The sequence below is a fragment of the Thermoascus crustaceus genome (genome assembly GCF_041956765.1).
Source record: "Thermoascus crustaceus strain CBS 181.67 unplaced genomic scaffold VTN00scaffold_2, whole genome shotgun sequence".
NCBI classification, from domain to species: Eukaryota; Fungi; Ascomycota; class Eurotiomycetes; order Eurotiales; family Thermoascaceae; genus Thermoascus; species Thermoascus crustaceus.
In genome coordinates, this window is record NW_027192528.1 from 4,493,394 (window position 1) to 4,518,496 (window position 25,103).

The 25,103-nt window shown below is 46.3% G+C and overlaps 5 protein-coding genes across 5 annotated transcripts; 3 read left to right on the forward strand and 2 right to left on the reverse strand.

The window, feature by feature from the left end:
• Positions 1-5,865: 5,865 nt before the first annotated feature.
• Positions 5,866-6,144, forward strand: VTN00DRAFT_5103 (uncharacterized protein; the record flags this gene model as incomplete). The annotated part of the gene is made up of 1 exon (XM_069431600.1): positions 5,866-6,144. The coding sequence occupies one exon, from the start codon at positions 5,866-5,868 to the stop codon at positions 6,142-6,144; it is 279 nt and encodes a 92-aa protein (XP_069290618.1).
• A 1,694-nt stretch (positions 6,145-7,838) lies between these two features.
• On the forward strand, positions 7,839-10,056 carry VTN00DRAFT_5104 (uncharacterized protein; the record flags this gene model as incomplete). Its single annotated transcript, XM_069431601.1, has 6 exons — positions 7,839-7,881; positions 7,956-8,346; positions 8,400-8,817; positions 8,870-9,481; positions 9,534-9,625; positions 9,687-10,056. The coding sequence occupies 6 exons, from the start codon at positions 7,839-7,841 to the stop codon at positions 10,054-10,056; spliced, it is 1,926 nt and encodes a 641-aa protein (XP_069290619.1).
• Positions 10,057-14,134: 4,078 nt separating this feature from the next.
• VTN00DRAFT_5105 (uncharacterized protein) lies at positions 14,135-15,003 on the forward strand (the record flags this gene model as incomplete). Its single annotated transcript, XM_069431602.1, has 2 exons — positions 14,135-14,429; positions 14,507-15,003. 2 exons carry the CDS (start codon positions 14,135-14,137, stop codon positions 15,001-15,003), a joined length of 792 nt encoding a protein of 263 aa, XP_069290620.1.
• A 6,403-nt stretch (positions 15,004-21,406) lies between these two features.
• VTN00DRAFT_5106 (uncharacterized protein) lies at positions 21,407-22,837 on the reverse strand (the record flags this gene model as incomplete). The annotated part of the gene is made up of 2 exons (XM_069431603.1): positions 21,407-22,309; positions 22,394-22,837. The coding sequence occupies 2 exons, from the start codon at positions 22,835-22,837 to the stop codon at positions 21,407-21,409; spliced, it is 1,347 nt and encodes a 448-aa protein (XP_069290621.1).
• Positions 22,838-23,984: 1,147 nt separating this feature from the next.
• VTN00DRAFT_5107 (uncharacterized protein) lies at positions 23,985-25,018 on the reverse strand (the record flags this gene model as incomplete). Its single annotated transcript, XM_069431604.1, has 2 exons — positions 23,985-24,745; positions 24,826-25,018. 2 exons carry the CDS (start codon positions 25,016-25,018, stop codon positions 23,985-23,987), a joined length of 954 nt encoding a protein of 317 aa, XP_069290622.1.
• Between the last annotated feature and the right edge of the window lie 85 nt (positions 25,019-25,103).

Here is a 25,103-nt window from a genome sequence, read left to right on the forward strand (position 1 = left end):
AGAGACAGCTATCATAGACCTGCCAGACACAGTAGACCGTGCGTCAGGTGGATACTTGCCTGATTTGGTGAAGCTGGTGGCTGTGTCGGAATAGGGATAGAGTCGGCGATTCTTGTCATTATCGACCTAGTTACCCAGCCGCAAAGAGCATTGACCTGGTGATGAATAATCTACGTGTGTGCTTAACAAAGAGGATGGGATGGTGATAAAACGAGTATCTAGGTATAAAGCAAGACATCTATATAATACCTGATCTTATCAAAGCTTCCTTGCTCAGCTCGTCCTGCCCAGGCGGGTAGTTTCCAGATGAGTATTCCATACCGACAACGTGTATGTGTAATTGGGAAGGTTGCACAACTGGACCCGGAAAGAGATTGGGTGCTAGGTGGAAAGTGTAGTCATTGTTTTTCTTTCTTCTCCAAGTTTCCTTTGTCCCTTCTCACTAATTTCCCCCCCCCAATCCCGTATCCCATCAAATTGAATCGAACTTGATCATTATAAGTCGCACACAGGATACCTATTTATACTTTTCTACTTTCTTACCTTCTACCTATCTACTAAGAATCATGTTTGTAGTCTCAGTACTGGCAATTGCACTAGTAATGTCTCTAAACCCGATCATAGAGCACAACACCCCAGGTTGCGAAGTATGCAAGCCAGAGCTGGAACTGCGCCTACAACAAGTGCCAGAGTGAGAAATGGGCCAGGGAGATGATCTGAACATGAACCACAGCCTGCTTGAGATTTTGACCAAGAGTCACGGTTACAGCTACAACATGACTTTGAAGCCACTAGAGGGTACCTGGGCACTATGATAGGTTACAGACCCTAAGCATTATAAACGCAAAACCCGGCAGCAATGAGACAAGCCAGAGACCCGATTAGAGGGGGCTCTCGCAGCTGAGTCTGAGGTCTGAAATTCGAACTCGATCCCGAATCTGAATGGGAGCCTCAAAGAGATACTGCACAAGACAACCTTATTATACATGTCTTCTTCATCTATAGCGTGCTATTCTCATGCTACCGGCAATACTGTCTCTTCTCATTGTCCTGTCATCCTTGCCATTCTTCTATTAGCTGTTTTACAGATTTAACTAATACTAAAAGGTCCTTAAACACCATCTATGTACTGTAATATCTAGGTACCTAGTGCCCACCTTAATGTATAGCACCGTGTAATAAAGCCCCTTGTCTTGGTAGAGTTATCCTATGTTGTATCTCAGAGCTCTAGCGACGAACCTAGAGACAACAAGCTTGATTACCACTGGAGCCTGGACCGGCGGCAGGACATGGACTTGAACGGGACTGAGATTTTGGGTTTGAATCTAAGCAGGAAAAAAAAAGCCAAAGTGGGGATCAGGGTCCCAGTTTGAGTGGGATCCTGGATGATATTCTGAAGGAGACAGCCTCCTCTTCAGACGATCAACCGTCTTCTTCAGCAACGGCATCTTCTATGAGGCTGTTAGCCTCTCCGACCGTGTTTTGATGCGAGTTTCATCGGTGTACGCGGAAAGTTCTCATACTGCTGACACCGGCACCTCTTCTCTTCCTTCTGTTAGAGTTGGCGGTATATCACAGGCTTCTTACTCTTCGAGTCCATCTATTTTAGGTGCCCAATGAGCTTAATTAAATGTCCTCACTGGGGAATCTATTTACTTCACTTTGAACGTATAATGGAACAAAAACTCTAACATAAATGCCACGTCTATCCAAGAAAGAACTCAAGTTTGAGGAGCCGCGTGATGTCTAGCATTTCGGTGGAGACGCGGGCACTTAGTAGCCAAGCATAAGCAGTCCTCAAGGTATTTCTATAGCCATAATAATGACAGGATGTATTTCGCGAGTTAATCTAGCCAAAGTGGGGATTGAATACTCAAGAATACCTCCTTTCCCTCCCTCATTATATCCAAGGTAAAAGAAATTTAATTATCTATGTACCTACGGACTAGCTTCTTTACTTCCATACATTGTACACACGTACCTACGCAAGATGATAGAGGATCCGATAAACGAGGAGCGAGGCCTGATCCGGAGCCGAAGTCCCAGCCCAAGTCCAAGTCGACAGAGAAGGAGAAGGTGGAGGACCTGCTGCAACAAGGACTGCTTTAAAGACGCCTTTGCCTCCGGCGTTCTTATCTTATTTTCAGTTGCAGCAGTGCTATTTTTACTACTACTTTTCCCATTACTGGTCTTACTGTTTATTGAGGCCATTCGCGAGATTCAGAAGAGCATCAATAAATAGGCTAATAGCTGCTGTCTGGATATTGGGAGGCCGGACGGGAGCGAGAACTTGATTCTGAACCTGGACCAAGATGAGAATCGGAGTCTGAAGAAGATTCTACATATTATGATTCTGGATGATATCTTGAATGAGACAATTTCTGCAAAATCTTCCCTTCATCTTCACCATCCACAGGATCCTCGCGCGATACTGCTGATAAGCTCATTGATTGCCACAAGCGTTAACGGTGTCCTCCTCGTCGCCACAAACCGAAAATTCTCATACCACTGTCGTCGTTGCCGCATCTTTTCTCTTGACTATCGTCTTCACTACACCTCTTTAGCAATGCGTCATAATGTATAATAGAATGAGAACCTCTGTCTACCTGCCCCAGCTAGGTGTCGCGATCCGGAAAACAAAATTGGTGACCACTACTACTATTACATTCAGTTAACGAACAAATGAAAAAAGGTTTTCTGGGCTGCACGTAACGCCATCACAGCCTGGTCAAGTTTCTATGAGTTCTAAAAGTCGTAGCATTCGGGTTTATTCATCCTGGATTTCAGAAGTCTGATAGGTGTTGTGATGCCTAGACAGGTATGTACTCAGGCAACTGAGACCTCTGAGACCGCTTTGGCTGGATAGAGGTTACGTGAGCCTACGATATAACTGAATAAACTAGTAAGCTCCTGTCCTTCGGGACTTGTGGCCCAGTTGGTAAACTGGCTAAGAGACCCCCCAGAGAAGCACCTAGAAAGGGAAGCACCCAGTTACCACCACGTTTTTTTGATAATGCACTCTGTTCAAACCTGATTTTCTTGATTTTTTCTTTTATTTTCTTTTTTTTGGTATTCTTTTTTTATCTCGGCGGTGCGCTTCCAACTCGTTCTTCAAACTACTAGCAGTACCTGATAGCAAATCACAATACTGCTGAATGCGCCATGACGAGGTAGTTGTTGGAGGGAGGCCAATTTCTACCTTCGTCAGCCAGTGCTTCTGCCAGTAAACTGTAGGTTGCAGGGAGTGATCAACTTGACATATTTTGTAAGTGTAATAATGACGGGATGTCACAGCTCGACCTGACCCAAAGTGAGCATGTGATCCGTTGGATCTCCAATAACCAATCTAGTCACAGCGACATAGTACCAGTAGCACTAAGTATATGCCTAGGTAGCTGCTCTGAGGGGTTTCGTTTTTTCTCTGCTCCTTGTCACATCAAATCTCAAATCTAAACTTGTCAAAATCACATTAAAACATCTCCCCGCTAAATATGCACACCTTACCCACTTACATACTTCGAGCCTACCTACCCAAAATGATATAGGAAATGATAATAGACAACCGGGGCCAGTGTGAAAGCCAGATCTATAGTGGAATTGATGGGGCAAGGGCCTGCTTTGTCTGGATGGGCAAGATTATCGCCTTTTTTGCTGCGCTTGTAATCATCGCAGTACTGGGCTACTGGTTACAATCTTCTGCTCGCTTAGCAAAGGTCAGCGCGGCTGGAGATAGAACAAGATGGAGCGCATATTCGGGGAACGGCGGTCCTAAAGGTTTTAAACTAACGCCATCTTCGATGTTCTCTTTTCACATCCATATACGGCCACTCTCATTGCTGACGACCTCCTCCACGACCTTCTCTCGATGGCGTTCGAACTGAGCTCTCTCCTCATAATCGGCGGGAAATGTCCACACCAAAACCGTTTATTCTATCCCGGCAGGGTCGCTGCCAGCGGTGTATTTGCGCATGCCCAGTTGAAATTACATTGGATACACGGACTTGTGTCTGTTTCCTCCAAGGGCATACTTAGTTGACTATCTACTTACACTAATCAAACGAGGTCTTTAAAGAGGTTCCTTGCGCTGTGCTTGCCATGCACTGTACAATAGAATCAGAGTTCCCATACCTAACTCCCTACATGGCTGTTTGCTACAAGTGAAAGGATTTCTCAAATGAATTGACAATAAATTTTATTGCTACTACTTGGAGAGATACATCTACCTAACTACAAAACGGTTGGAGCAGCAGATATATCTTGATATATGTGTATGGACGTAATAATTATGTCCATTCGTTGGCAGAGTTTTATGCAACAAGGTCCAGAACAGATCAGCCATGGATTTCAAGAGTATATCTCATTGGTTACTCAGTTAGGAATAGCAACTTATAGGCCCCTCAATTGGCCAGTATCTTCTACCTATATAGTTCTAGTGGAAGGTATTGGGATACTCTAAATAGGTTCATAGTCTTTCTCACTTTCTTCGTTTTCTTCTCATCTTATCACATTGAATCACTCACAATTCCTCAAGTCAGACTGCATCACATTTCATTTCATAATTCACCCATACATAAACAATATATACACCTACCTATCTACCCACAATGATTGAGGCCCTGGACATCGAGGATCACAGCCAGAGTCAGAGCCAGAGAGGGAAATGGAGATTCTCCTTGCGCGAGTGCCTCAGCAGAACCGTCGCCTTGATTGTCGTACTCATCGTCCTCACGATACTTGCTTTTCTGCTATTCGCACTTGTGTGCTCGGTTGTTTCCACGGGTACATGCCGCCGCACGAACATGTAGGACAAGAAAGAGCCTGATTTGGGACGCGCTGGGCGCCGCCTTCTCGAGTGCTTCAACTGCATGCCGAACTTTTGCCTGTTATCTTTATCTACGGCATCCTACCGCTTGATCTCAACCTCGACTTCGACCTCTCCCCGACCGTGTTCTAATTGGCCCAGCCTCATCTTCGATGCCAGCATTTCCACACCAATACCACCTTTTCCGGAAAGAATGGAACGGAGGCCGCCTTCTCTGTTTTTCTACACGGGCGTCTGCTGTCTGTTGGGGACAGCTGCTAAGATCCAAGTACACATACAAGATGATAATGAACTTTATTGCTGCTACTCTGTCCAAGCCAAGGGGAAAAAACGACAATTACTGATCAGCCAATGTGATACTTTTTTTTGTTTCTTAGATGTCTACCTTTCCCAAGTATACAGATACAATAATGATGATCAAAAAAAGCTTTACTTAATGAGACCTAGAGAAGAAGGTCAGGAATAGCATTTCTAACAAAGTACCTGGATTCACGCATCTACCACCTACATAGGCAAAGTATCTCACTGGAACCTGGTAAATTCGCAGCTCCTACTTATAGTCCTAGTAGATAGTTAATACTCCAAGTGTGTTAATAATCAAATTAATTGCTCCTACTCATATATATAGACACTGCATGTTTCTAGTAGGTATTCTCTCCAGAGAGAAAGCGGATAGCTTCGCATATCTGTATAGATATAGTAACATAAGAATCCCCATCCATAGACAGAGCTGTGATTACGGCCCAGAATAGGCATGGTATAACACACTGTTGAACTATAAGGTACCAATCCTGTGAAACAAATAGGTGGTGTTTCCTTTTTGTTCAACACACGCCTATTAGGCATAGTAACACAGTCAGTATCGACTACCTAGGTACCTATTTCCGTAGAATACCGCATTCCTAATTCCAGCATTTCTTTCTTTCTTTCCCTCTTCCTCCTCCATCTCATCAATCTGACCCACATCGACCTCAAATCCAATCTTCCCAACTTTCTTTACCTCCATACCCAACTTCACTACCCTCCCAGCTACAAAGCACAAAATGCCGCAACGAGACTGCTTCCCATGCGCCCTGATAGCCTTCATGCTCCTCACGCCTTTAATAGTGACCGGAACCATACTTCTGGCACTCTACCTGTCCACGAAAATGGAGAACGATCTCAGGATCAAGTACATGAAGGAGGTCTTCTCTTTGACCGTCACGGCTTCGAGGTCTCCAATTCCGGCGTTGTCGGTGCCTGCGACACCAATTGCAACAGCAACAACAACAACAACAACGGCCTCATTGACGTTGAGCTCGTCGACTTGGTCTGTGCTTTAAGGGGATCTTTTGAGTCAATCATCATTATCGTCGTCGTTATCGTTGTTGTCGTTGGAGAAAACGAAGATGGATGCTGCTGGAGGTATCCACTAGTTTTTCTTGGGAAGTTGGCGATACATAATAATACTGGAGGGTCCGTGGAGGCACATCAAATGCTGTCGCTGCTGCTGCTTTGCTCCAAAACTGCCTATTCTGATAGGCCCTTATAGCTAATAGAAAATGATCTTCTTGATTAACTGCAGAATCTGATGATTTTGGTGGCATATTGGGTGGTTGAATAGGGGCAGATGGATAGGGGGGAAGCTCGGAACTTTTGCGCCGCTCGGTGGTGGATTACGTTACTATAATCTAGTGGTATGCCAAGAAGCCTATTAGCCTAGTTGGCACATGCTAATTTGGTTCTGCAGAAGGTTATAGTCCCTGCAATAAAAATTGTACTGTCTATACCTGAAACTGCCTATTTTCTTTTGTTATATCCATTTATATTGCATAAAACTGTCTTAAAATTATTAAATAGAGAAATATTTAGAAGGTTCTAACCCCTCATTCCACAAGAAAAACAGTCAGCTAGTTAGGTAGATTTGAATAATCAGAGCTTTCATCATTATACTGTTACGGCACAGCCTAGAGACCACCAGCAGGACAGACGAGGAAGGGGGTCCTATCACGTGAAAAATGGATCAAACTGATCCATCTGGATTCTTGATCCAACCTGACCTTTGATCCATCCAAAGTCATGATCCACCGGATAGGTATTTCCGGGATAGAACTCAGCATGTATATAAGACGCTCCTTAACCACGGGGATTAGGACCCCGTGGTCAACTCAAATAGCAATCCTGATAGTAACATTGCTAGTAACGGCCTACTCATCTATCTCTTTCCCTTGCTTTCTGACCTCAAGATAAACCCGACGAGCCTCCGCCTAAGAAGTCTTATGCCCGCCGTTACAAGTAGATAATCTTAATATTATATAATACTAATTCTTCTATATATCTAATCTGTTCCTGGATTAATTTCTTAATAGTAATTTCTATTATTTTTCTCTGCCTCTCCAAACTTTCAACAAGGATTAGCTGTAGATTTGTATGGGTCTCAAAATTCTCCTGAATAGGACTGTGCGCTCCTCGTCTACATTGTTGGTGCGGCGGAAATACTTTGCTTCTTGGTTTTGTATATGTATCTCCAAGCTTACACGCAGCTTGTCGCGGAAAGATACCTGCCCATTGAGCGGGAGTTGGCATCATGTAAGTTCCCTGTCCCCGGAATCAGATGCAAGTGCTAATTATCTAGACAGGTATGCAATGTCGACAGGACAAAAGCCTCTTTGCGGACGGTCGATACTAGGGCAAAGTCGGACGTCAACCTCGGGAGATCCCGGATAACAAAGAGCTGACTAAGCGATGCCGCTCGCGTGCCTTCCAGGTCAACGACCGCGCAGGAACCCCTTTGGCCGTTGGACGTATCCCCCGCATGTTCCACTCGAGTATCTATCTATCCGTGTCGATCTGTCCATATCTAATGCTCTGAGCTAGCATAAGGCTGATCCTGGCTCCTTTGTTCAGGCAGGGCGCAGTTCGCTGGCACCGGACAAGCCTGAAACCTAGGACCCGCCGACAGAGCAATTCGGACCTTCGGCTATAGATTTTCGCCCGATGTATGGAGTCTGACCTGTTATCATTATCAGTTCTATGAATGTCGCAACGACCACGAAAGCTGCAGCGAGTGTCAAAAGCTTGTGTGTCACTATCCCTTCTTCCCCTGGTGCAAGCCTTATTTGCGCGCGCTGGAGTACTGATCATCTATGCGTAGGCGACTTCTGCAATAGACGTAGCATCAAGTGCAGCAAAAAGGGCGACGATCCACTGGGTCGATGTCAGAATTGCGCCGACTTCGATGTCCCGTGCACATTTGATCGTCCCGCGAAACGTCGGGGCGTGAAGAGTTCGCGGGCATCCGCGGCCCAGGATGACGGCCCGACGGTGAAATCGCCCGTCGGTGCCGCTGGGGGCAGGTCCCTGTTTGATTTCGGCCAGCGCACCGTGAGGACTGGGGATCCCTGGGGGAGTCTCAGTGCGCTGTGGTCGGCGTCAGAAGGGAACGACGGTGGCGCCCTCCGGAACTCATGGAGGGCGTTCGCCATCGCGAGTGACCAAACCATCAGAAACCTTGTGCAGGTTTACTTTGAAATCGTGTATCCTATGTATGTATCTTCGCCTTTGGTTGATTGAAACTGCACTAGCTCATCACAACCAGTTTTCCTTTGTTTCACCGTCCTTCGTTCCTGGAGAAGCTCGACCGGTACGAGTATCTCAAAGATCAAGGACTCTTCGCTTCGACCATGGCTGTTTGCGCCTTGGCTTCTGCACGCGCGCGAGATGGCGCGCTGTATTCCGGCCGGTGGCATCTGTCTCAACTAGCAGAACCGCCGTCTGAAGCATTCATGGCTGCGGCAAAGGACTCCATCCCCAAGGACCTCACTAATGCCAAAGGAGTGGACTTTATGAGAGCCTGTGCCTTTCTTGCAATCGCAAGTATCCAGAACGGACAGATCAAATCGATGCAGCAGTATTCCGGCCTCTATCATACCCTAATTGCCATGGAGGGGCTGTACGACGAAAAGCTGTGGCCCAAGAATCTGAGTCCTATTGAGATTGAAGAACGTCGAAGACTGGTACGAATCACCGCTGATGTGTTCGATATTGTCATTCTAAGCTTCGTTCTAGTTCTGGTCTATCTACACTCTTGACATCTACTCGTCCATTGTGTGGGGAGGCATTATCCGCCATCGAGAAGCCCATTCGATGGTGCGCTATCCAACCGAGATCGACGATGACTACATCACCAGCAGTGGGTATGGTATGCCTCCTACGGTTCAGACCCCGAGTGCCAGCAGCCCCAATGATATCACTGCTGTCCCGTGCCAGCCGGTCAGCTGGCTCCGTGGTTGGAACTTCACGACAGATCTGTATCGGATTCTCGAGCATGCCGTCGATGGCCTGCGGCGTCGTTGGTCCCAAGGGAATTGGACGTCGCAGTTTCAAGCTTTGTACGGCCGAAATTCCATGTCTGAGTCGGCAGTGATGGAGCAGGTGCTGGCCATGTACTCCGCTCTGCCGTCGCAGTTCAGGGAAACGCTTCCAGTGACATGCGACCCGGCCAAGGATCTGTTCGGCTTTCAGTCCGCAAATATCCAAGCAACGCTGCAACTACTGCGCATGGTGCTCTTCTCAACGGAGGACATTGGCGTTGAGCGAAAATGCGATGTCGCGGGGGAGCTACTCAGCGTGTTCTCCAAAGTTCCGGTCGAATACTTGAAAGCGATCAGCTCTCCACTGGTGAGATAATGGCCGCAATCACCTTTCATAAGTCATCAACTGACGACCGCAGCTTCACCATCTAGGCGGCATAGGCTACATACTGGGCTCCGTAATGGAGGGCAGCCTCTCGGAGGTCTCCTACAGACGGGTCCGCACACTACTGTGAGTTTCCTGTCACCCTTATATCCCTGGTTCTCGTTTGAATTTATCCTAACAATAACAGCCTTGAAATGGCCGACCTTCTCCGCAGACTCGAGTCTGGGCTGCACCGTGCCGCCGGCGCCAGCGAAAGGCTCAAGTCCCAAGTCGACCGTATCGACGATTACATGCGGACGCAGCGCGCGCTGAACATGAATGCTGCCGTACAGCAGCAGCAACACCAGCAACAACAAAACGCCATAAACCCAGCAGGAGCAGAGGCAGGAGGGACCGTCGTCCCCCTCACGTACAACCAGGCCCAGGCGCAAGCCCAAGCGGGCGGGTTGGAGGACCAACTGTCGCAGTTCCAGCTTCCGCCCGAATTGTTGGAGGACTGGCCGTGGCCGTTCGACTCGGGGCCGTCGGAAGGCTTGTTACCATTAGGCTTTGAGTGAGTGAGAAAGAAACAGAGTGGAACGTGGTTGGAATGTAAAGTGTTATAGTACGTGCAGTTTGTTGTCCTTTCCCCCTATCTCATTTTGTACATGTGTGTTTCTACGGTCACATAATCATCAGGCATCATCCGGGTGGACGGGACGGAACGGAAAAGTTCTGCATCGATGTATCTATTATTAATCCTGGTATGGGGCACATGTATGTATGTATGCATGGGAAGCGAGGTTGGGTACTCATAATCTATGTATCAAAATGTGTATCTAGGATGGACTGTTCAATCAATCAAGTACTCGAAACTGCCAGTGAGCTGCTTTGTAAATCTTTTTAACTAGATCTCTTTAAAGCTTAATAGAAATATAGACTAATTCTTAAAATAGAATAATATTTCTCTTCTTTTAATTATATTTAAGTTATTTTTTAGTTTATTTAACTCTTTAATTGTTAAATTCTTTACATAAACTTTCTAAATCTTTTCTATCTATATTTTAGATTTTATTTTTAATGTAGATACTAGCTACTTAGTGTGACGGCGTGGCAAGAAGCTATATAAGCGAGAGCAGTACGAAGCCGTTGGCTTCGTATCCTAGTCTTTTGCCGGTAGCGCAGCGGTTTGGCTCCTAGAATGCTCCCTAGGAGCCACTCCGCGACACTTAGTGTTATGAACCAATAGACTAAGTACCGACAGGCACAGCCTTGCATGACGAACGATGCGTCACAGGGCAGGAGATAGGACTATCTGCAGGATTATGGAAGGATATTATACTGACCAGGGTCATGTGATCGTATACTATTTTGGCTACTATGAAATAGTATACGATATAGTAGGGGAACAGGAGGACGTAATTGGGTATACTATTCTACCTACTGTAGGATAGTACACAGGACAGTATACAGTCATGGTTATATAAGGACGCTCATTCACCATGTAAATAGCTTTAGTCCTCCGTGCCTCAATAACACATTGTTACTTGGTTATATACCGGCAGGTCAACAGGCTAACCTAGTATTGAGTATACGTACTCAATAGGCGCTCTACTTCACCTTAGTCGCGTTGTCTCTATCAGTTGATTACTCTATTGTGTTTGACTTATGAAGCCCAAGCCTCCCTACCTTAGACCAAGCCACCGTTGCGACTCGGGAACGAATGAGTGCGTAACATATCTGCAGTAGATTTGCAGCTACTGGCTTAGTCCTATATTAGCCAGATTAAGTGCTTTCACAACTTTATATTCAGATAAAGACACCTACACCACCTACTATATCTCAAAGCAATTAATCAGTATCTTAAATCTCTGAGACACCTTATAACATCAAGAAATTAGAGCTTCAGACCTGGGCTCTTAAGTGCCTATTAAAATATTAATGTTAAATCCCATCAAGTCCTACAAATCAAGCTCTTAATCAACTAGTCAAGGCCTGTTAGATTGCAATGTATAATGCAGTTGTTACGGCACAGCCTAGAGACCACGAGCAGGACAGACGAAGGGGGGGGGATCCTATCACGTGACAATGGATCAAAATGATCCATCTGGACCTTTGATCCATCTGGATTCTGGATCCGATCTGACCTTTGATCCATCTATAGTCATGATCCACCGGATAGGTATTTCCGGGCAGAATTCAGCATGTATATAAGACGCTCCTTAACCATGGGGATTAGGACCCCGTGGTCAACTCAAATAGCAATCTTGATAGCAACATTGCTAGTAACGGCCTATTCATCTGTCTCTTTCTCTTGCTTTCTATCCTCAAGATAAACCCAACGAGCCTCCGCCTAAGAAGTCTTAGGTCCGCCGTTACAGCAGTCCTTCTAACACAGAAAAATAAATATTTACAGGCTGCCAATCAGCACCAAAAAAGAAAGAGGAATGTACCTAGGTCCTATATAGCAGGTGCAGAAGGACTGCAACATGCTCAAGAAGCTGATCAAAGGCAGGAAGGGGTGGTTGAGCAGCCCGATCTACAGCCACAAAAGCGGGCACCACCAACGTGCAGCACATGTAATATAGTAGGTCATACTAGGGTGCATTGCTCTAGGCGCTAAGCAATTGATATATAGTGTATATAGTTTCAATATTTGCTTTGTTGATAGTCTAATTGCAGTTTGAAAATATTTCGTAGTGGTTGGGTGGCCCGTTCGGTGGGGTGGCCCGCTCGGTGGTTGATTACGCTAAAGTGTGGTCCATGGAAGATCTTCACTGACGGGTTCATCACTCAAGACTCGTGATAACCGTGCAGAGTGCATTGAGACATGCTGTGTACTATCGACGCTAGAGCAAAGTTCTCTGTATCGAGAGGAACATATTCTTGAGAGCCGGCCTCTACATCTGTGCTTGTGCGGCTGGTGGAACCAGGGGAGACATGTTGACTACCTGCTCCGTCGGGCAACGATAGATCATAGGCTGCAGGATCGCGCGGCATTAGCTCCAGGCCGCACCATGATGCTGATCAGCCCGCGATGATGCGGACAGCCCTGGTTCCTCCCTGCGCCGCCTCCATCGTGCGCTTGGCCATGGCCTGTATGATTGTCCACAGCCGCAGCACCTGCGCTGAGGCCAGCTCGCCTGGGCGCCTGTCCTGCCCCGCTACCCATCTCTATCTCATTTTATCCAGCGCACCTCCAGAGATGCCATGGTCGTCATGGCTGGTGTCCTCCCCCGTTTTCTCGACAAATTCAACTACTCTCGTCTCCAGGGGACAGGGCTATCTGGCATACTTTCGAGCTTGCCTTTTCCAAATAGAGCAGAAAAGTAACTTATGAATACTGCTTTTCATGGTAATCATTGTTGATCTTGTAACTAGACAAGGTGCTGATCGTTCCAGGACTCGCTGTAGAGGCAAACACAAGGGACAAAAATTGTATTGCAAGTAAATCGAGGAGCTTATAGCCAGAAAAATGGGAAGCTTCTAGGTTTCCATGATTCAAAGTATTGCTATATCATATATATATATATATATAGGGGATAAATACACGGTAAAAGGAACGAAGACAAGATCAATAGGAAAAACATATAAGTTGTACAAGTCTCGTTCCACAAGCAAGGTTATGGTTAGTCGCAATCAGTTGTTAAAGTTTTTCACTCTCATGGTTCACCTCGGAGACTCACACCGACAACTCTTGCGAACCGCGGGACCAGGTAAAATCAGTTTGCCATGGATCTCTTGTAGGATATAGTTGACCCCAGTTTGGTGGCAGGCGGCTTGGTCTCCACCATCCCATAGGTGGTTGCTGGATAAGGCCCCTGGGTCGATTTTCTGGTGATGAAAAAGACAAACCCAACAAATATTGTGGCCATATGTGGGTATTACAAAACCAGTCTCCTGCAGCTGAGATGCTAAGGGTGAGCTAATGTTGATTAGGATCCAACCAGTGGCCCTCGTCTGGGGAGCTGTGGGGTACAAAGTTCAGGCTGGGTGACATGGCGCATCTATCGCGAGATCCTGGGTGAGTGACAGCAAGCTACAGCAGGATGGCGATACGCCGACAATGAGCAAGATAAGAAATATAAGACTGAGATTGAACAATTTGCTGGGACCAGCAGGGCTCTACATAGGTCTATTCTGATTAACATGGAGTCCTGCTCCTGGACCCCTCCTAGATATGGGCACCAAGCTTCTCCCAATGCTGAACGAAAAAAAAAAATGAGGGCAAGGACTGTAGCAAAAGCAGTCCAGGCCATCCCTGGCGAGGTCTATGCGCGTAACCGGGGTCTGGCGTTGAGTATAACAGAACTGATTTAAGTCTAAGTCTCTCAAGCGCGATAAGCTACCCCATGATTGGTTGGTTTCAAACGCGAACCAGTGGCCTGAACAGTTCAGTTTCAGAATATCTGCAGCTAATAGGGACTAGCACGGCCTGACAAAACCTTTGTACAGGGACAGCAAAGAAACCCCCAGAGAATTGGTGTGGACCCAGCTATTAATAAACGCGTCACACGGCTCACAGGCTGTTAAGAGATGACCTCTCCTGCTACTACTACAAGTCCAGGAGCCACACATCCACGCCCAGCTGCTTCTCCAATATAAACCACTGTTTCCTGCATCCAAAAAATAATGCTAATCTCAGCACACCCCTCAATGCTATCATTACTATCCCTTGCCCTGACGCATCTTGTCTCCGCAACATGTTACTACCGTGATGGCAGCATCGCAGACAATGACGTTCCATGCCCAGATTCAAACATTTGCTGTCCGTCGAAAGACACCTGTATGGACAATGGCCTTTGCCGAGATGTCAACAACCACCCAAATGGGTCATTGACGTATCTGCCCGGCGCCGCAAATCCAGGGCCATATAACTACACTGGCCTTTACTACACTAGTTCTTGCCAGAGTAAGAGCTTCACAAACTGTATTGTACCATGCACTACTTGTAAGTTTCATATATGCTCCATACTTCTCTCCCCTTCCCTCCCTGCAAGCACCAACTGAAACAGAGAAAATGAGAAGACAGCTCTAACAGCGGCCAATATGTTTGGGCCTGCAATGACGCACTGACGAGCTACTGCTGTCACTATGACCCTGTTTCCCTGAGCCATCAGGACTGCTGCTCAAACGGAACTTTCCCTCTGCCTTCTCCCAAGGTGCTCGGTGAGCAGACGAGCTCCTCGACCACAACCACCCCGTCATTTACTTCCTCCACATCCGCGATATCAAGTGCGTCTACGAACTCTCAGACCTCAAACCCAACTTCAGAGTCATCTTTATCCACCGGCGCAAAGGCAGGGATAGGAGTTGGTGTGGCCGTCGCTGGAATTATCATTATCGTTCTCGGGGGTCTCCTCTGGCGGGCTCATACCAGGACTAGGCAGCCGCAAGCAGAGGGTAACCTCAACCAAGGAAATTGGAACAAGTCAGAGCTTGATACAGCGGAGCCGCAACGAAAACAGTTATTTGCCAGTGAACTGCCAACTGCAGAGATTAGAGCACATGAACTCAACCCCTGAATAAGTGATCTCAGTGGACGGGTCCATTGTCAGGAGGAGGACAGATTGTTTCTTTTAAGCTGATCATTGAAAATCTCTTTTACAATATTAAACAAAGCGGAATTGGTTACCCCCAATCTAGGATGGCAGCAACAGATGGAAATATTTTTGTTACTTTCGCTTATTGTTATCTTAGTACTACATACCTGCTTAGATAGGGGCCATACCATTACGCTCTATAAACATGATACATAACAGGAAGATAAAAAGGAAGACCTGTTCAGGAAATTCTGGTCCCAGTCGCTAAGCAACTAATCAATTCAATGATCCACCTCACCTCACCTCACGATCGGCATCAGCGCCCATATAGGTAGGTTGACCTTGAAATAGGTCTCGCCAGTCAATGCACACCTGCGGTTATCGCTCCCTTCCATAAATGCAGGTGCGGGACTGGTGACATAAGACAGACTGGATTAACGTAATCCACGGCCGAGTGACGAATACAACCGAGTGACGAATTTTCCCCGCACCCACCAAAAACATTCAAATCAACATTCATCAACGCATCATTTTCTTCATTATTTTCATACAAAATGCCTCTATCTCAAGAAAATTGCATGCAAATGACTATTTCTGCTTATGAAACTCAAAAAGTCAAATCAAAATTGAAAGCTGCTGAGGTATTTGGTGTATCTTCGCCGTCGGCTTAAAGGAAGAAAACCACGCGCAGAAACACGCGCCAATGGCCATAAATTGACAGCTCTTGAAGAGGAAGTCCTTGTTAAGAGACTGCTAGATGCAGATAAATGAGGCTTTTCAATTCGGCCAGAGTTTCTGCGTGAAATGGCACAGATTTTACTTCGCGAATGTTCACAAGATTCTACTGCAGTCATTGGAGTTAACTGGGCCTATTCCTTTGTCAAATGCCGTCCTGAACTACATGCAAGATATAATCAAAGGATTACATACCAGCGAGCAAAGCAGGAGGATCCAAAGATTATAAAACAGTGGTTTAAAACTGTACGCGAAGCTATTCAGGAACATGGCATTCATGAAGATGATATCTGGAACTTTGATGAAACTGGCTTTGCAATGGGACTCTGTACAACATCTAAGGTTATTACTGCAGTGGAATGCAGTGAGAGACCTTGTACAGTTATCCAGGGGAATCATGAATGGGTTACAATTATTGAATGTGTGAGCTCTAAGGGAGTTTCTATACCACCAGTGATCATCTTAAAGGGGAAAGAGCAACAGGCCGCTTGGTATCAAGAACCTGCAGTTCCTCAAGGCTGGTTGATTGCAAAGAGTGAGAATGGCTGGACAACAGATATAATAGGCCTTCGCTGGCTTAAGGAGGTGTTTGAACCACACTCCAGGCGGAATTCAACTGGTGCAAAGAGATTGCTTATTCTTGATGGCCATTCTAGCCATCAGACTGCAGAATTTGATGCTTTCTGTGAGGAGAATGCAATTGTCTGTCTCTGCATGCCACCTCATACTTCTCACCTTCTACAGCCACTGGATGTTGGTGTTTTTGGGCCGTTAAAACGCGCATACGGGAAATTGGTTGAAGGAATGATGGTTGCTGGAAACAACCATATTGACAAGGAAGACTTTCTACACCTATATCCACCTGCGCGTGAGAAGGTCTTTAATCAAAAGAATATATGCAATGGCTTTGCAGGTGCTGGTCTTAGACCGCTTGATCAAGACCAGGTGCTTAAAAAAAATCACTTTTCAACTTCGTACACCAACACCACTTCTTATTGAAGGCTCAACCTCTTCTGCTTTTCAAACACCTCAGAATCCTCAGCAGCTAGCTCGAATAGTTGATTCCTTGCAGGGATACTGTGATCGTTGGCTACAAGATTCCTTCTTTGAGCGGTCATAACTTCCCAACGTCGACTACTTTACAATCTCCCTACCGACTAGCTTCCCTATAAAGAAGCTTTCCAGATTGTCCGAGTTTAGTATGTCCATACGAGAAACACTCTGATCATTTAAGTAACATGAATTCTGATTATCTTGATTAGCTTTCCATCGATCCTTATAGATCTGAACACGAATTAACTTTCCGCAGACCATGGACGAGCTCTTCCTGCTCCCTACCTGTCCGGTCGCCATGCCCCGCGCCTACTGGCTTAACCCCGATGATCGCGTTCTGAGCTGCCAATTGAGTTCAAGCGCGTCATGGAGGGCATCCAGCAAGCCGGTTCCAACAATTACAATATGGAGATTGTCAACAAGCTTTATCAGGATAATGCGCTAGTGCTATTACACCAACTGTACCATCTGCTGACCGAAGAGTTCTGATCTAAGAAGCATATTTCATATTTAAATAGTGAGAAGGAACTGTGAGACTTAAAGAAGATTTTTTTAAAAAAGTTTCTTTATTTTTTAAACTGGCCTATTTTAAAGATTTATAAAGTCTATTACTGTGATAATAATTGTACTAGACTAACAAGACTATTAACCTTAAATTTAAGCAGACATAGATGTTATCAAGAATAAAGTAGCTCATATATAATAAGAATTTGCAAATAGAAGCTAAAGATAACTATTATATTTATGATCTTTAGCTAGACTTTTACAGTAACTTTGTAAATGTTATGAACCAACGGACTAGGCGCTGTCCAGCACAGCCCTGCATAACGGACGATACCCCGCAAAGAAGGAGATAAGATTATCTGTAATCACGTGACCTTTGATACAAGAATGTTATACCGGCATATCATGGGGTATACCACAGGGTGGTATACGGATGGTATATAGTATATCAGGGGGCATACCATGAGTTGGTATGATGGATGGTATATGGAGGGACTAGGTTATATAAGGACGCTCATTCACCATGTAGATAGCTTAGTTCTTCATGCTCAATAACACATTGTTACTTGGTTATATACCGGCAGGTCAACAGGCTAACCTAGTATTGAGTATATGTACTCAATAGGTGCTCTAATTCACCTTAGTTGTGTTGTCTATCGCTCAGAGATTGTTATTCTTGTGTGTAACGGCGGACCTAAGACTTCTTAGGCGGAGGCTCGTTGGGTTTATCTTGAGGACAGAAAGCAAGAGAAAGAGATAGATGAATAGGCCGTTACTAGCAATGTTGCTATCAAGATTGCTATTTGAGTTGACCACGGGGTCCTGATCCCCATGGTTAAGGAGCGTCTTTATATACATTTGTTAATCGAAATAGCCCTTCTGATTGTATCCTGATTGGTTTGTCGGCCTGTAGTTTCTCTGAGAGCTTCCCCTCTCATAACCTCACTTCTGCAAGCGTTGTAACATTGTGTTTGACCTACGAAGCCCAAGCCTCCCTACCTTAGACCAAGCCACTGTTTCAACTGCCAACTCGGGACCAAAGGAGTGCGTAACAGTAAAATAATAAAAATTGTATATTTTATTAGTCTTATTAGCCTATTTTAGTCTATATTAATATTAACAATTTATAAGAAATTGCAGTTTAAGCTTAATAAAGTGCTCTAAATGTAGTGTTAAGAAGAAATATTTACACTCTTAAAGTTCTTATAAACCTATGTTTTAATGACTAATAGTAACATTTTTATATTTTAATTTGATATAAAATTTGCGAAATCCTTTAAGCAGGGATATCACTATAAATTTCTTTCTCCATTTACATACCTCTCATGTTTTGGAACGTGGTTTTTTCCGAGACTAGATACTGACAGCACTGTATTGTACATAAAATATCGACAGAGAAAAGATTCGAAGAAAAGAAAAAGGGTAGACAGAAGTTCAGGGAAGAACGATTACGTACGCGATTTTATGAGCGCGGATTGTCCTTATTTCTACTTGTGGTGCAGTAGAAGTAATTTCTGTTGGATTGATTTCATTTTCAAGCTAACTGTTGAATATCTCAAACCATCATCTCTCGACCATTGATTGCAAATGACGACGCAGGTTCTCGTCTTCTGGAGGACTCGCGGTGTTTCCTACCTCACCTAAGCTCTTGGCTCCTGCCCGGGAACTCCCACTAGATCTAGGCACAGAATAACTAAACCTTAATTAAGCTCCAGGCACAGACACAGATACCTACAGTTTAACTATTGAGGTAGTTGATGTTCTAAATAATATAAATACAATACCAGTTTTTCTTCCCGAGACCTTTTTGTAGGGACATGCATATTCTTGCAAAATACTTCTTTTCAATTCAAAGAACTTCCCATACCCTTACTACTTTCCGACCAGCGACGCTCATAGATAAGATGAGATGACGAGAATGCTAAGCCACGCAACGCGACGCTATTTCACTTAGCTTTTTACCATTTCTATTACTTTGATCGGGCTGGAATCTAATTCGATCTGTGACAGCATGTTGCGTGTTGTGGAGCATGCTATCTAACTACCTGTCTACTGACTTCTATCTACCATAGATACCCATACATGTCCGGTCCAATACGTACCTCATACATACCCACCTTTTTTACCTGCTATATTATCTATACAATGCCCCTCCGCACCCTCCGTGTCTGCTTCATCTCGATGTATATACCCCGTGGAAGTACAGTACGGTGTATCTAGCTACACCGTACCCCCATACCTACCCACCTACCTAGCAAATCAATTGAAGTTTCAACCCCCCTCCCCCCACAAATTATACTTTTATGTTTTGAGGTACTTCTTTACTTGCCTACATCCGAAGGGTCATGAAGTCATCTATGCCATGCATTTATCTGTCTATCTGTCTTTTCCTTTCTTTTCTTCCAGCAGATATGGAATACAAATACAGATACACATACTGTACACTGCACTGTTTGAGTTGTGTTCGGGTTACGTATTTGAATTTTTTTTCTTTCTTGTTCTTGTGCTACCCTTCATCGGCGATACAATGGGTGAAGGAACGGAATAATCATCTATTGCTGTATGTACAGTATGATGTGTTGTTATTTATTGAAATACATTTGACCAGACCTGTTCAATATGGTATAGGTACTGTACCTAAATGACACAGTATGTGATTGATACATACCTAATTCTCAAAACTTCGATCTTTCCTGTTTGCACTAATTCATGTATCATATATTCGCATTACTACCTAAGAGATTTGAAGTTTTGAACTCACCCGCAAATAGGTCAAGCTGCTCATTGGCCCCCAGGTACCAGATCGATCGAACGGTCTATTAATATTGTTACTGGAGTCTTATGACCAACTCGCACGTGATTCAAAAGGCCTTCCTTGACTCAAATTACTCTCTCTCTCTTTTTTTTGTGGGAGAGGGTGTTGTGGTCGGAGATTATGATGTTCTTGTGGTGGAGGAGAGGGTGTGAGGAGAGAGTGGAGGTGCTCTTGTACTCTTTATGTATACATGTATCAATTGGACATATCATATCACATATATCATGATATAGTGTTGAATATCACTATGAGGTACTATACCGTATTTCTGTCAACCGGTAGCATCATAGATTAGCACTTCCTGTTGAGTTATTCTCGTCCGATCTGTTTCGAAAGAATCGCTGCTCGATGCGAGGTATATATATATCCATAGCATCCCCTCCAGGCGTCTGCTAGGTCCTTCTCAGCAACTGGATATTATATGACTTTTTGCAAAACAGGGCCACTAGTCCCCATGCTTTCAACATATCGTCATGCGAATACAACAACCGGGAGACATGTCACGGCTACGACTAGATCCGCGAAAGGTCTAACAGAATCTGAAGTTCCTTAATCCACATGAGACAGGACGGGGCAATGAATATAGATTGTAGAACACATATCGGTTGACATAGAGTGATCTGAAATCTTCGTCTCAGCTCATCTCGTTTATAGGGGCCGGTGTCGCGTTGGGCAAGGTAATGTATGTAGCATGGCTTCGTCAATTGTTTGAGATGTCCATATCAAGCGGTGAGCTAGGACAGATTGGCCTCCAGGAAATTGATCGCTAGAAGGTCTCTCTGGCATGGAGTACCTAAAGTTAGTTAAGCAAGAAGAGGAGACCTCCCATCGTGGTTAGCCTGTAGTATGCCGAGTGAAAATGCAAAGATGGAACGGTCAAGAATCTCTGCTCGTCTTTCCTTGGAGAGATTCAGGCCCTCGGGTCCTGCGGCGTCAAGATGATCGAGTTATGGACTAATCCATATGTCTAGTAAAGACAGTGCAAGTAGAAAGAGAAATGTAAATGCAAACATGCCGAGGCAAGGCAGACCCATTGGGTAATGTCAAATATGACCGCCATAAAAGGGAAGGTATCCACCTATAACTTAAGAAGCTGAGATAACACAGCTCACTGGGTAGGGATATATGTAGGTATAGACTGTATGCGCAAAAACATTACAATGTATGCACTGGAAAAAGGCATGGACACGAAGCAGTTCACACGTGCAGAAAGCGGAAAAGCGGGGCGTTATGTTCGTAAGCATTCGTGAGAAAGTGGTAAAGCAAAGGAGGGCAGAGTCATCCGCAATCGCCGCAGACATCTTCTGCCTCCACGACCGCTAGAAACTCATCTGGCGCCGTGTCATCCACCACGCAGACGATGGATACTTCAGACCCAGCTCTTCTATAGTCTGACAGCCACTGTCGCACGTCCTCGACTGTGCTTGACGCAGAAACACGGAGCCAATCCTTCTGACCAACGCCGATGGGGCTTGGCAGATCCGATACGCTCACATCTACACTGCTTCCCCGTGAGATGGAGCGAAGACGATGCGGCGGAATAATTTCCTCGTCAGACAACTTAACCCAGGATTTGGCGTTTGGATTTTGGATCGCCGCGAGGAGAATATCCAGCAGTCTGACTTGGGTGGTCGAGGTGACGGTGGGAATGTGATGAAGTGGAGTGGCGATATCGGTGATCAATTGACCACACTGCTGTCCAGATGGTTCCGTCTCTGATGGTGTTTTCTGCTCGACTGTTTTCGCCTGGAGATAATCCGGAGGCATTGAAGTAAAGGATGTTGTCGAGAGTGATGTCGACATTGAAGTCGGAGTCGACACCGAGAAGGCAGCTCCGATAGCACCTCCTGGATGGAAACTCTTGAACACTTCTGCCGGTCCTTTCCCGGGCTGTGTATGTAGCCTTCTTGCGGTAGCCAGTGCCAGGGCATCTCCCAGGGCCAGTGCCACAGTGGTCGATGTGGTCGGGGCGCATACGCCGAACGAAGTGTCCTCGTCTTCATGGATAGGTGCAGGCAAAAGGATGCCCATATCCGGGCTTTGATATGATAGCAGAGGACAAGTCGACGGATGCATATGTGCCGTGATTGCGATTATTGGCACGGTCGGTGGAACATGGGGAAGAAAGAGCTGCAGCTCTGGAGTTCTTCCAGAAAAGGATATCAGGATAATGGTATCATTCTGTGAGATGTTAGAATCACTGTCTAGAAGCCAGCCGGCCAGCCGGCCTTTTCTTGCTTGCTAAAGCACCATGCATGATCATACCTGTCTTATCATCCCTAGGTCTCCATGCAACGCCTCCGTCGGGTGCAAAAATGCACTGTATATCCCCAGACTGTTCATAGTCGCCTCCAGCTTCTGTCCGATCTTCCCACTCTTCCCCACGCCACACACCACCAATTTACCGCCATTCTTAATGCTCTTGATGATCTGTGTCACAGCGCGACCAAAGTTTTCTTGTGCCAACTTATCTGTCCGGTAGATGTGCTCCAGGTTCGCGAGCCCAGCCCGCTCCGTCGAGATAACGTGAATGGCAGTGACCACCGACGCAGCATCTTCGCTCGCCCGAGTTTGAGGATCGACTGGGTCTGGTGGGGTTATCGGCAGCGGGGGAATAACCTCTTGGACCGACGGCATCGATGTAGGCATCGAAGGTGACAAGGGGGTCAGGGGTTGCTGCCTGTTGCGCGTAAGCGCGACAAAGGCCATGCTTGTCGACCTGCCGCAGCGGCAGCTGGCAGGTACGTTCGCGAGGTGGCGATCTGTGAAGGATGGAACGAACTTTGACAGCGCTCAGAGATGAAGCCCGGAGAGATAATCAGGAGGAGGATCGCGCAGGGATGGCGATATCAGATTTAAAACGAGGAGGGGCCACGGCCGAGGCCGGCGCTTGCAATGTCCATCCCGGAGATTATTGATAACGTTCTCACTCTGGACGAAAGAAAAGCCCCACCACGCGTCTTCCCGACCGGGGAAGCAAGACGGGGAAAAGCAAAAGCCGGAACGGAGGAATAATGCTTCAGGATACAGCCCTGTCGACAATGTTGACAATAATAATCAAATGCCCAGCAAAGCTGGTGGGATGAAAAAAAAAAAAAAGTCCTGCGCGGATGGAGGGGCTGAGGGGACCTGTGGGCACGGTTCGCGGCCCGCCCTTTAGGGAAAGCCGAGGGAGACGACCACCAAAAGTCCGGCCATACGGCTGGTCTTGGGCTGTTGATCACCTCATCGCCCTGGACGATTCCGATATCCTCACTGTTGCGGCTGCATAACTTATTATTCTTCACCAGAGGGAGGGTCTGCAGCGCACCCTGAATCTCTGGTTGATCCACTGCGGGGCGTGCGTCAAGATCGGCCACGATCCGACGCCTTGTGGCTGACTCAATCTGAGTTGACTTCGATAGGATCTTTTCTCCGATCTGTCCTGCCATTGGATTGGCTTGATGACTTTTCCTCCGCATTCTCAGTAAACAGGCAATCTACATTTGAAGCAACAAACCCAAATCTAAAGTTTCATCACATGCAAGGTACCCATTATTAATACAGAAAGGTCAAGTCATTCCATCATCCACGAGCCAAGTAATGCATAAAGGCAGTGCAAATAGTGTACACGGCGGGAGACATCTTTCGAGCCACAGCAGGCAGCATGGGATGTAGAAAGACAGCTATGGCTGGTGACAAGAAGCAAAGACTTTGTAAATGCAGCACTGTTAACTTGCGCCTGAAATAGCATTTTGGTTATGCGTCCAACGTGGAAGTAGGCGTACGCCAGGATGGGAAGCTTCAAGTCTCTTCAGATGGCCGTGAACATGCCTGGAAGCAGTCTTCTAGCTGAGCCAATGTGCATGCAGACGCATCAAGCCTTGGCAAGAGGCTTGACTCCCTTGTGGATAGCGGCAATTCCACATGTGAGGTTTTCATATCCTCTGCCAGGGATTATAAAACCGGCCTTCTGGATCATTCCGCGGAACTCCTCCTGGCTCGGGAACCTCTGAATGCTCTCCACCAGATACTGGTAACTGGCACGGTCACCAGCCACAACTTGACCGATGAGAGGGATCGCACCGAAGCTCCACCGCTGGTACACTTCGTCAAACAGGCTGTTGGTCACCTTGCTGAACTCCAGGCATGCAAACACACCGCCGGGCTTCAGCACGCGGAACGCCTCCTCCAATGCAGCCTGCTTGTTCGTGAAATTGCGGATTCCGAAGGCGACGGTGTACAGGTCGACCGAGTTGTCCGGGATGGACGGCATGTGCTCCGCGTTGGCCTGCATGAACGACAACCGCTTGGTATTGTAGTATGGGGTCTGGACACTCCGTTTCTTGCCCTCCGCAAGCATATCAGAGTTGATATCCGCAACAGTCACTCGCGTCTCGGTGTCGTGGTTGATATTTGTGGCGTGGTCGAGCATGCGGAACGCAATATCGCCGGTCCCGCCCGCGATATCGAGGATATTCCAACCTTTCCCGGTGGTGTCTTTGTCGCGCGAAGCAATGGCAGAGCCGGGGTTCAGGGATCGGACGAAGTGGTCTTTCCAGAGGCGGTGGATGCCCAAGGACATGAGGTCGTTCATCACATCGTAGTTGGTTGCAACGGAGCTGAACACCTTGCCCACTGGACAGCGTTAGTACCCCTATGATTAAGCTCTCTAGACATTGGAACAATGGCTAAAGACTAGGGATTCACAAGCTTACCTAGGGATTCTTTCTGCGACTCAGGCACCGTCTCAAAGCCAAAGTGTGTCATGCGTCCATTGTCGCCTGGTTTTCCCGCTTGCTCCTGTCTGGCGCGCAGGGAGCAAGAGAAGCAGCGGTAGGGCCCTTGCGGGGCAATGGCCCTCCGGCTAGTACGGTAATGGAGGCTCCTCCAGATTGATCTTGAGGACATGGTGAGGAGGAATTGCTAAGACGGGGAAGATAGGCGGTGCAATTCGGGTTGACTGCGGTAGTGGTTGTGGTAGCTGCGGAGAAAA